Source organism: Thermobia domestica, chromosome 2 (assembly GCF_964235325.1).
Source record: "Thermobia domestica chromosome 2, izTheDome1.hap1.1, whole genome shotgun sequence".
NCBI classification, from domain to species: Eukaryota; Metazoa; Arthropoda; class Insecta; order Zygentoma; family Lepismatidae; genus Thermobia; species Thermobia domestica.
Genome location: NC_137455.1, coordinates 94,584,654 through 94,596,720, shown reverse-complemented (window position 1 = coordinate 94,596,720; position 12,067 = coordinate 94,584,654). Strand labels below are relative to the sequence as shown.

Below are 12,067 nucleotides of genomic sequence, written 5' to 3'. Positions count from 1 at the left end.
GCGAGTAGTCGCGCGCGGTCAAAAGGACCGCACGAACATACTGTGTTGCAAATATCGTTTTAAACATTTTTCTTTGTATTAGAAACTTAATTTTGTACATTTTCTGATTAAGAGGGGGTTACATTTTTATTACTATAATAAGTTTTACAGTAATAACAATTAGAGAAACCTACAATTAGACATGTCCTTTTTTATTTCTAATTTGGAATAAAATGTTTTTTTTTTTCGTTACATATTTCTTTACATAGATAGCTACGCACTGGTTTTATTGAAAATTCTAAATCTGATGGCGATTTTTTGTTTTTTGTCAACTCTGGTTCGTCTAAAATTAGAAATGCAATAGTAAATTAGTTAAAAATATACTATATAAACATAACACTAAAACAAAGCTTCACAGCGCATTTAACATTGAATTAGAGCTCACTCGTAGCTAAGCGGTTAGAATACACGCCTTTGGCGTGGGACTGCCGGATTCGATTTCCGGTGGGACTTCATGTGGTTCGGCTGATTTATCCAAATAGTCCATTCCTAACATTTCCCTCCGTATTTTAAGCTGTTCATTTCTAATTTTCCTTCTTTCATACTTGTTATCAGTTTGTTAACTCTGTCGACCTCTCTTCCGTCCATTAAAATAATATTTATATTTACAAAGCTTAAAACATCTCCAAAGCAAAGGTCACGTGCAGAGCAAAACACTGAGAAAAAATATTACACGGTTAGTCGCGCGCGGTGGAAAGCACCGCAGAATCACTAAACAATCACTAGTAGTTAAATTAAACAACGGATAACGGAGTGATTGAGCAGGAATGTTCGGGAAGGTGAGGGGGAAGATTAGCTAGACGGAGAAGTCTGTCGGACAAACAGAATGGACACACGATCGAAAATAATTTCTCTGCGGTGCTTTTGACCGCGGCGCGACTACTCGAGGGTTAATAAGTACGAAAATAATGTCACGAACAGTATAAAATTCATATAACTTGTCTAAAGATAAAAACTAATACTAATTTGCCTAATAGTATTTTTCTAAATGTCATATATAAATAATTTGTCGACTAGATACATATGATATGCAGAGCCGGCTCTACCATATATGCAACACGTGCATTTGCATGGAGTGGCAAGTTTGGATGGTCCGGTAAAATCTGTCATAAGTATATTATTTAAATTAAATATTTCTTGTTGGAAACAGACTTTATGATGATGGTAGTTACATTTACTAAGCTGACCTTCTATTTGAATACTACATTCATAAATTAGGTTTAGGATGCATTAGTTTAAGGCCACATGGACAATGCTAAAGCAAATAGTCGAATAAATCCGAGCACAAATTGCTTGATTGTTGCCAAATGCAAGAATTCAATTCTGGAATAGTAGTGAATATCTGTTCCATTTAGTAAGTTATCACAGTTTTGATATGACAACTAGTCTTGTTTTTGTCAGAAACAAATTCCTTATCATTGAAGATAGAAACAAGTTTTTTTAGAAAATGTTAACAGATATAGAAGAGAAATCAAGAAATAAAGATAAAAGAACTAGTTGCACTGGAATTGCAAACTGATACATTGAGATTGAAGCTCGATAGTGAATTCTATAAAAAGGATTACCATCTATCCTCTGCAGGTGTGTTTGCTTTATGTTTCACTAACATAATAGATTAATATTAAAAAAAAAACACACACACACAACGGGATTGCATTTTTAGTGAGTATTTAACCCTTATCCGGGCAACCGGGGCCTCCCAGGCCCAGTAGCTTCATTTTTCTAAAATTTCTCAATAACCATACATATTTCAAAGACATAAAATACTGAATTCTTCTATCTTTCGTCGAAGTTAAAACCATGAACATATCGAGTTGGTAAAGCTTTTTTTTTTTTTTAATTTGAAAATCTTTTCCTGACGTAACCGGGCAACCGGGGCCTAGGAGGCCCCGTATAACTTTAGTGAAATTCCTGTCAAATATTAGATCAAATTGTCACATAATTATATATTGAACACGTGACTATTGTAACCTTTAGTCGGAACAGTATGCGGCAACAGACATTGAATTTTGAGTGTTCTGCACTTAAAATATATACTGGGCCTGACAGGCCCCGGTTGCCCGTTTACGTTACAAAAATGTCTGGACCGGATTTGCTATTCTGCTTGGTCGGCTTACAAAAGCGTGACACGAAGTTTCGCTACTTGACAAAAATATATACCGGTACATTCTAGACTAGTCTGAACAGTAAGTGACAATAGGCATTGATTTTGTGTATTCTGCACTTAAAATATATACTGGGCCTCACAGGCCCCGGTTGCCCGTTTACATTACAAAAATGTCTTGCCCGGATAAGGGTTAAGCCTTTCTGAGTGCAACTGCACTTACCCTCACCTTTGTTGTTCATGCTGGAGTAGCATACTTAAAATCATGACTTTTAAGATTTGTTCTTTCTGGAGACAGGGGGAGGCGGCAAATTATGCCATTGCATGGGGCGACAAATTGACTAGGACCGCCCCTAATGATATGTATATAAAAGACACGAATATAGGATGACTCAAATTGAAGTAATGCAGGATGTTTCAAAATTAATATTAGGGTTTTGAAACTTTGTAGTATCTATTACAATTAACTTACAATTATAAATATTATATCAAATGAAAGAGCAACTCAAACAGTTTTGTACGCACGCATGTACATGCATTGTTTCTTCTGTCTGCCGTTAGAAACAGCAAGCAGCAAAGATGTAAACTGGAGAGCAGAAAGTTTCTTATGTTTTAATAAAGACTGAATCTGTACAGTGCAACGGTCTGTGTGAAGAATATTAAGGAGACGCTTGCAACTACGTCCTTATCGTTTGCAGTTGCTACAGGTCTAAAGTCTACAGACTACGGTTTACATGCCAATTTCGCAAGTGAAATATTGCTGCATAACAATGAAGATTTTCTGGATCGTGTCGTCTTCAGTGGTAAATCGACATTTCACCTAAGAGCTAATGTGAACACTCATAATGTTTGTATCTGGCCGTCAGCAAATCCTCAGGAGATGGTACACTTGAAACGAGACTCTCCTAAATTGAATGTGTTTTTGTGCCATATGGCGGAAAGTTTATGGGCCTTTCTCGCCTATCGACTAGATGTGTGCCGTGTGACGAATGAATCTCACATTGAACACTTGTAGCAAAGACTGTTTGAGGTGCTCTTTTACTTGATGCATTGTTTATAATTGTACTTAAAATGTAATAAGTACTACGAAGACTTAAAACCCCAAAATTTATTTTGAAACACCCTGCATTTCTCACCAACAGTGTTGGAACTAAGATGTAAAAAGGAGAAAATTTTCCTTATAAAGTTATTGTTTACAACTACGATAGTATTATTAGTCAAGACTGTAACTGCAACAACAACACGAGTTAGTAGTAAAACAAAATGTAATCAAATGTATACTCAGTGGCCCAGGTAGCCAAAGTGGCACACACGGGTGTGTCATTTGTTTAATCCACTCCTGTGTGGACACTAATTAAGATATCGGGATATTATTCTTGCAAAATATGATTGGACTATAGTTTATTATATTAATTTTTTTCTTCTGGTGTCGAATTTCCTTCTCAAATTTCACCCCAGTCAAAAATGCGAGAATTTTCTGATTACGAATTTCCTCTACTACTTTTTTCCCTGTAGCTTCCTTCGTTGTAGAAAGACCTCCTTAAGACTTGCCAAGTAGATACCTCGGATGGATACCTATGGATACCTAACTGATGACATCAATTGGACGGGCCTGCGCGCAGTGTTGCCAATTAGGGAAATTAAAATTTTCCTAAATTTGGGCAAAAATTAGAAATTTTTATTTATAAATCCGTACCTATACGTCCGAGTGCAAGTCAACTTACGCCAATCGAACATTTGTCCTTACTTAAGAAACGCAAGTTCAGATCGTTACAATGGGATAATTAGGGAACGCACGAAGAATTCATATTTAGGTTCTAACCCTTGATTTTTCTAGTTTTTCCCTACTTTTCTGTTTACCGTAATATATTTTTGGTAATTACAAGTTTTGTTCCTTAAATATCGTCATAACACTTGTAGAATATATTAGTGGTGTACCAATGTTTAATTTAAGATAGTTTACGTCTGTCTGGTAGCAGTATTACCAGATACAGAAAATTTTAATTCCAGATTTTAGGGGGAAATTTTGGAAAAAATATCTGTTTTGTCTCTATTATTTCCCTCTTGTTGGCTATATCGGACCAAACGTACCAGTATCTGGAAGTCTCGTCTTTGTTCTACACAACGCACTATAGAAAGTTTCAATAGGATAATTAGGGGGAGTACAGTTGAGGTTTACATTAGACCTTGTTCTCTAATTGGGTAGATAACTGTGATTTTTTAAAAGGTAGAATGAGATATTTTTTATTGACATGCTTACTTTATTAGATATCGTCATACTACTTGTAGGATATATTAGGGGGATACCAAATCTTATTTTAAGATAGTTTGTGTGTGTCTGATAGCAGTGTTGCCAGATACAGAAAATTTTAATTCCAGATTTTAGGGGCAAATTTTGGAAAAAAATCCCTTTTTTATTTCTATTATTTCCTTCTTGTTGGCTACATTCGAACAAACGTAGCAGTGTCTAGGAGCCTCATTCTTAGCCTAAGCAGCGCACCATAAAAAGTTTCACTAGAAAAATTAGGGAAAGTACAGTTGAGGTTTATAATAAACCATGTTCTGTAAGTGGTAAGAAAATGGTGAATTTCTGAGGTAGAATGAGATTTTTTAAAAATTTCATGCTTACTTTGTTATATATCGCCATGATACTTGTAGGATATATTCTTGGAGTACTAAGGTTTATTTTTAGATAGTTTTCGTCTGTCTGATGGCAGTGTTTCCAGCCAAAACAATTAATTCCCGCTTTTAGGTGAAAAAATCGGAAAAAATTCCCTTTTCCCCTCTAATATTACCCTCTTACTGGCTACATTGAAACAAACGTACCACTACCTGAAAGCTTCCTCTTTGCCCTACAGAACGCATCATAAAATGTTTCAATAGGATAATTAGAGAAGTTGTAGCCCCGGCATATTTGATTTTTGCTTGTGAGGCGTAAAAAGTGTCAAAATTTCATGTGTATGACAGAATTTTTCCTTTCTCTCTTTGGATGGAAGCAAGCGACTACAGGATTTCACTGTACCTTGTCAACACACCAAAGATTCTTTTAGGTGATTTGAACCCATATAGCAGGAGTGGTACTAGATACAAAAAAAATTGAAATTCGGTTAGGGATTTTTTTTGTAAATTTTCACCCCTACATTTCCCTCAATAATTTCCCACCCATTGGCAACACTGTAATGCAACTTACACCAAAAAATAGTCACATCTATTTTCTAAAAAACAAGGCCTTAACCATATCAATCGAATGAATGGTTTTTGAGCAATAAGTCACTAACTGGAAATGTAGGAAAACGCCAAAAATGACCTGGGGCCGAAAGGAATAATCACACAATTTTGCTAGTATATACGTACAAAGAAACAAAAGATTTGTAAGTTACGAGGGCTTCGACTCAAGTTCTGTTGATTATTTCAATAATCTGCAACGTAAATCAATAAATAATAGTTGCCAGAAAAAAAAACAGACATTTGAAAAAAAACATGAAAAAGAACGATGTTTTTTATTGAAAAAAAACTTCACAGAAAAAAAAACCTTTTTTTACAACACTACTTACAATCCCCTGAAGTTATATGAAACACGTCATGTCTCAGTGTTTTAAAAAATTCAGCTTGTAAGGGGTACTTTTCTATAATATAATTTCCAATTTTGCATGAAGAAATGACTGACCCGTTTGAGATTAATTTCTGAATATGGTGAGCATTCAGATCGAGCTAGAATTTAACTTTACGTTGATTGAAATATATATCCTAGGGGAGTCTTGCAAAGAATGAGTATTGCAGCTGAATTATATTAAAAATTAGTGTCACCAGATCAGGGGTGGCTCTATAATGTAATCAGTCACGTGTCTTCCAAATTAATAAATAAAAAATAAAAACAATAATGGACATTTATTCTTTTATACGAATGAAGAACGACCGTACAAAATTTATAGTCACTCTAATATAAAGTCTGCAACCTTGATTAACACCTATGATAGATTTTGCAACATTATAAATCACGATCGTTGATGTTACACTCTGTTAATGTGTACTAGCTTGGATCATTTTTGTTTGCCTGACTGTTAACAGAATATGTCTTTAACGCCTAACCTATGTACCAAAGGTGTCCAAACTCATGAGGTCGGCGCTCACGAGTTCGGAACTCACGCTCACTCGACCTCAACCTCACGAAGTAAGCGTGAGGTCAGACTGATGATGTGAGCGTGAGGTTGGATCAAAGTAGACACCTGGCTCTTCCAATTGCAGGGAAAAGTATATTGTAATTCGAAAACACTGTAGATTTTTTGTTCTCTACACAAAAGCTTCTTTTTCTCTATCTGAAGATAACACCTGCTGTGAAACGACCATAGGTAAGCAGGGATATCTTTGGTCCGCTACTTTTTTTTTTTTTTTTTTTTTTTTTTTTAATTTATTTATTGGCCTACTTGCGATAGAAGTTTTAGTTTCTTTGTCATCAGGTATTTCTTAGAAGCAAGTACAAAAATAATCATGGAATGTCTTGATGTTTTGTCAGGCACACTGGTGCCGCACAGAGAGTATTTGGCCTCCAAATCCTGTCAAGAATATTCATCACTTAGTATCATAAAATAACCAACTAAATTAAATTGTTTTGTATTTACCTACATTTTTAAAGATACATTACCGCCAAAACTGGTTTGAATATTTTCCTTTGTCCCTTTTAGTTTTCTCTTGTAATTTCGCTTGCCATTGTTTAATAGGGATTTTGTAGGCTAAGTCAGTGTTTTATTTACGAATTTTCTAGCGGGGAGGAGAATCTTGAATCATGGGTTTGCAGTTAACCACATAAGAATTGCAGCCCTCCCACGACCTCGGCCCACACCCCATCTCTTTAACTACTTGGGCGCAATTTCCCCCCGAATATAATATTGGCTCCCAAAACCGAGTGCTTAAATTCTTAGCGAGATTCCCCCTCCCCAATGAGTTTCCACACTGGTTTGCATGTCGAATACATTGCAAGCTACATCACTTAGTAGCCCTTGTCCATTCTTTCCAAACAGGATCAGTCTACACAGTATTTTCTTCCACCTTCCGTCATAATTTTATCCTTTCAAGCCAGAGAATACATTCATTCGCCTTCACAGTTGCCGTCTTAAAAGGAAAATTATAGTATAATTAAAATTGCAATTCTGTCATTTTGAAAGAAAATATGCCCTCACCCCCCCCCCCCCCCCAAAAAAAAAAAGTCTAACGGGTGCAACCAACGCCCTAAAACAAGCCTGTGGGCACCCCTGCCTGCTCCAAATAGAAAATAGAATTTACATATTTTCTGGGCGAATATTTGAGAGACATTATTACATCTTGATAAGTATATAGAATTTCATATACACCGACTATTTACTTGGAAGTAAAATTCATATAGTTAGCAAGTAATTGTTTTTGTATAAATATAACTATGCAGAACAGTCATAAATAAATGTTTTGTATTACTAGGGTAAATATGCCAATCTTCGACTAGTGAACTCATTTTCGTATAATCCCTAATCGTTGTTCAGAGAGAGGAACAACTTAGGAAGATGCAACTAGATCACATGTGCTCTTAAAGCTATATTTGATCTATATTTTACCCAAAACGGAGATAACTTATATCATTTATGTAATATTAGTCGGACGAACGCCGAAGATTGATTTATTTTTAGTGTTCGACCAGGGCCGGATTTAATGTTCGCCGCCCCTAGGCCCAAAAGCGTTTGGCGCTTCCCCCCCGTCGATGTACAAAATTTTAACAATACAAAATAATCATATAGAAAAAAAACTTATTTTATAAATATCTTCGTTTTTGTACAGATTTTAATGCATTTTCACTTTGTATCCTGTAAAGAAAGATTTGAATTGTTACAAATTCATTTTTTAAAGTAAATTTACAGAGAATGACTAATTTGAGTTTTACAATACGAGCTAGTTCAATAATACAAGAAATCCGTTTCGAATTTTCGACTGTACGTAATAGTCTCAATATTGAAACTACCGAGAGTCTCTCTAAAATGACCGGAATAACTATTTGGACTGTTGAAATTTATCTAGATGGAGATTGGTAAGGTGGCAGATGTCGAGGGTCCTATGCGAAAAAGAACTTAGGGAAGGGAGCGAAGCGCATCATACGGACCGGCCTCTATGCAAATGCCTACTGCAAGTATAAGGTTAAAATTTCACTTAACTTCGACCAATGATTCAAGCCATAGATTTGCAAAATCAATTATTTCTTGGAGAGCTTCATTTTTACTTTTATTATTATTATTATTATTATTATTACTTTTTGGGGGGTGCGGTGGTTCAGTGGTAGAGCGTTCACCTCTGGTGCGTAGGAACCCGGGTTCGATCCCAGCCCCCGCCAAGTGGACTTTGTGGTGGATAAACACCGTGTGCGTCGGTTTTGTCGGGGTTCTCCCGTTTCCTCCCACTTTACTCATTCCACCATCTTCTTCATTCTTTATCATCACCATCTCCTTTGGCCTAACCGACGTAACCGTGGGACGTTAAACTCAAAGATTTCATTTAGAATGGAGGGTTACGAGAGATGACAATTATTCTTAGATGCCTAACCAGATTCCAAAACCTACTTCTTGCTAGTTCTTTCCTTTTTTAGCAATATGTATTGAATCCGCAAGTTGTAATGTACTTCTATCATTTCCGATTTCGGTGGAAAGATAAGGATGGTAACTAAAGGTATTCTTGGGATGTTTAATTAATTGCACACACACAAACACACACACACACACAAAAAAAAAAAAAAACGCTTATCTCTATTACAGTTTTTACTTTAGTGATCAACGTTAGAACCGGACGTGGTTGATTTCTGCCATTTTCAGTTTGAATAGAAGATTAAGAATGAATGTGAGAACTTTTCGTAGAAAACTAAATCGATTCTTTTTAAAAATAGAAAAAATAAAAACCTCACTTTTTTTTAACTATGTAGTTCAATACTGAGACTGGAAGTTGTAGTAAATTTACATCACTTCCGATTTTAGTACATTGTTAAAGATGGAGATGAAAGGTCTTCTTGGGACGCTGGATCAATTGCAAGAAAGCAGCCTCGCTATATGTTACTGTCTTTGCTCAATAGCAATCAATGTTAAACCGAAAATGGCTAATTTCTACCACTACCTATGGGTAAATCATCTCCATTAACGAACTTTTCGAAATAATTATTTTAGCTATCGATCCCAGAAGACGGAATTCAATAATTCACTTGCATTTAGTAGTTCGCGTGTGAAGAAAAATTGTCGTACGGGCGTACGAACTAATATTACAATATTGTAAACCCCACTTGGGTGATCCTGATAAATCGTCGTGTGTTTGTCATATTTGGTTGTATTAGATAGTAATCCTGTGGAACAGAGAACGTTGAAGTATTGAAAGTCTAGGTCGTGTTATATGAATAGCTTTCGTTATGTTGAGAAAGTGATATCGGTATACCTTGATACTCAAAATAAGAAAACATCGAAAACTATCCAAATGCTGAAAACTATCGAAAAATCCCGATATATCAAATTATCGATCGATACATCGAAATATCGCAAGTAATACCCACGACCCTGTGCCCAAACTCACGAAATCGGCGCTCACGAGCTCGGAACTCACGCTCACTAGACCAGAGCCTCACGAAGTGAGCGTTAGGTTACAATGATGTGAGCGTGACGTCAGACTGGTGATGTGAGCGTGATGTCAGGCTGGTGGTGTGAGCGTGAGGTTGAGTGAGGTTAGGTCAAAGTGGTCACCTCTGCTACGTACAATGTGACCACACTTCTTAGCTGAAAAAACATTTTTCTACTAATTTTCTTGTGGCGGGAAAGAGGGAAAGAAAAGGCCGGAGCCTCTCAGCTCTGTGTATGTTTTGTACACTCTACGCGATGAATGTGGGAGGAAAGACCGATTTGTCACGGGAAAAGACTGATTCACGTTATTTTAATGGCGAGTGAACTCCGCAGTAGATTTTCGAAGCTTTGTTTACAACGCTCATATACAAATTACTACGAAGGAAAAAGTAAAATACAGTACTTCCTTAATAAACTTTACAATTTCGGAATTTAATAACACCTGATGTATGTTTACTGTTAAGCATTGAGGGAATGAAATTAATATTCCTGAACTACATTTTAAGTAGATTTCTTTCTGAAACGTCACTGTGCAAGCAAGCATGCGATTGTGAAGCCACAGACAAATATGTACGGGTCAGACCTGTAACTCAAATAAATCATAAAATACCAAATAGCAGAGAACAGTCAGAATAGGTTTCAGGAGGAGAACAATCATGGTGGGTTCAGTAAACTCTGTCTTTGTTGGATTGTGGAATTTCACGCATATTTTGGAGATCCTCGTGAACTTACGGTTAGCAAACACGTCTTCTGCATGGGATATTAGGAGCACGTGTGATTGAGATTTATGTTAAACAGTAGGTTTAAGTGTTGTTGCTGAAAATGAAGGGTCGAATGAATTACTCAATTGCTTTAGAAACGGTCGAAGTCGAATGCACTATTTTCAACGAATCAAAAATATTACCGTGAAGCTGTTTTAGAAGTTGGTAAATATACGACCCACAGTCACTTTTGTAATTTCAGAACGGAATTTGTTACTCTTTTAAGTACGGAACTTTCAAATTACTTCACCACGCTAAATAAACAGCAAAGAATCGTGGATTCCACTCGGAACTTAGTGTTTTGGCATACGCTACACATTAAATTAAGAGATTATTGACAGGAAGTGTTTGCTCTAATTACACGATGAGAGAACAACATATGAAACACTTAAGACTTACGAGCTCTTTTCTAAAGAATCAAGCAATACATTTCCGATTGACTATCAATCACTGACCGAATGAGACTTCAGGGATGGTTAGGAATTGGTTATTTAGTACAGGCTTCAAAAAAATGTAGGAAACCTAAACCTACCAAAAAAAAAATCAGTGTACAAATGCAGCGCTGAATTGGTAACAGAACTCAGATATCTGGTTACTGTGCGGTGCACTAATAACTACGCTACCAAATTTACTCTCTGAACAACCACCCTCTTGAGATCATTGTGTTTATATTTTTGTTTAAAAACGTATCAGGAAATTCACATACTATGAACACAGCTTCCAGACTGGAAAAACTTTTTAGTGTAAAAATATTTTGATCAAAGATTCGAGTCGAAATTTGGACAGAAAATTTTAATAAACCATGTAGCAACATTACAAAAATATTAAGTAATAATAATAAAAGAAAGCTGACAATGGTTGTAGGAGTCAACCAAACTTTACGTACTGAAATCTTCAGGAAAGTGCTGCAAGTCACATGCTTTATTTACTACTACTTAGTTAACCAACTGTGAAGATAGTGGCGAAAAATAGATGAATTCCACAGAGATGACAACATGATATATATAACTTTTCGTTGTGTAATCAGCTATTCTTTCATTTTCATCACCCTTCTTATGAAACAACTTGTTGAAGTCGTAGCCCTACCAAAAATTAGGCCCTTAAGTCTTTAGAAAAAAGAACTTACAGTATGTATTTTTCATTATGAATTGTATTAGTATAAAATAAATCTCTATGGTAAGGGTGCACTTACTACATATTTGGTGCCAAATAATGAATCTTGGAACAGTTTTTGTCGGAGACAATAGTATCCTCTGTGGCTCTTGTATCTGCTCCCAAGATAACTCCATCTTTATATATGATCCCCACTATAGTGGTTCCTGTCTTCTTTGCTTTCGGAATAGGGTAACCCTTCTTCGCCAAATATGCATTTCTGCAAAACAAAGGTAATACCATTCAAATATTAACAGTAATATGTAAATATATTCAATTATTTTGTAACATTAAACCAGCTATTAAATAACAACAAAAATCCAAGGAAAAGTCATAAGTCTTGCTATATTTGCACACCTAACAGGCCGCATGTATATGTAAGTACGACGTCAACCGTA

At 35.9% G+C, this 12,067-nt stretch overlaps 1 protein-coding gene across 1 annotated transcript in view; it reads right to left on the bottom strand.

Annotated features, from left to right (window-relative positions):
* The window catches only part of Prosbeta2 (Proteasome beta2 subunit), a 61,748-nt gene that overhangs the window by 37,937 nt on the left and 11,744 nt on the right, over positions 1-12,067 (bottom strand). Inside the window, exon 2 of the mRNA XM_081744021.1 lies at positions 11,710-11,889. Within this exon, the coding sequence (XP_081600147.1) occupies positions 11,710-11,889 (180 nt within the window). The remainder of the gene's footprint in view (positions 1-11,709; positions 11,890-12,067) is intronic.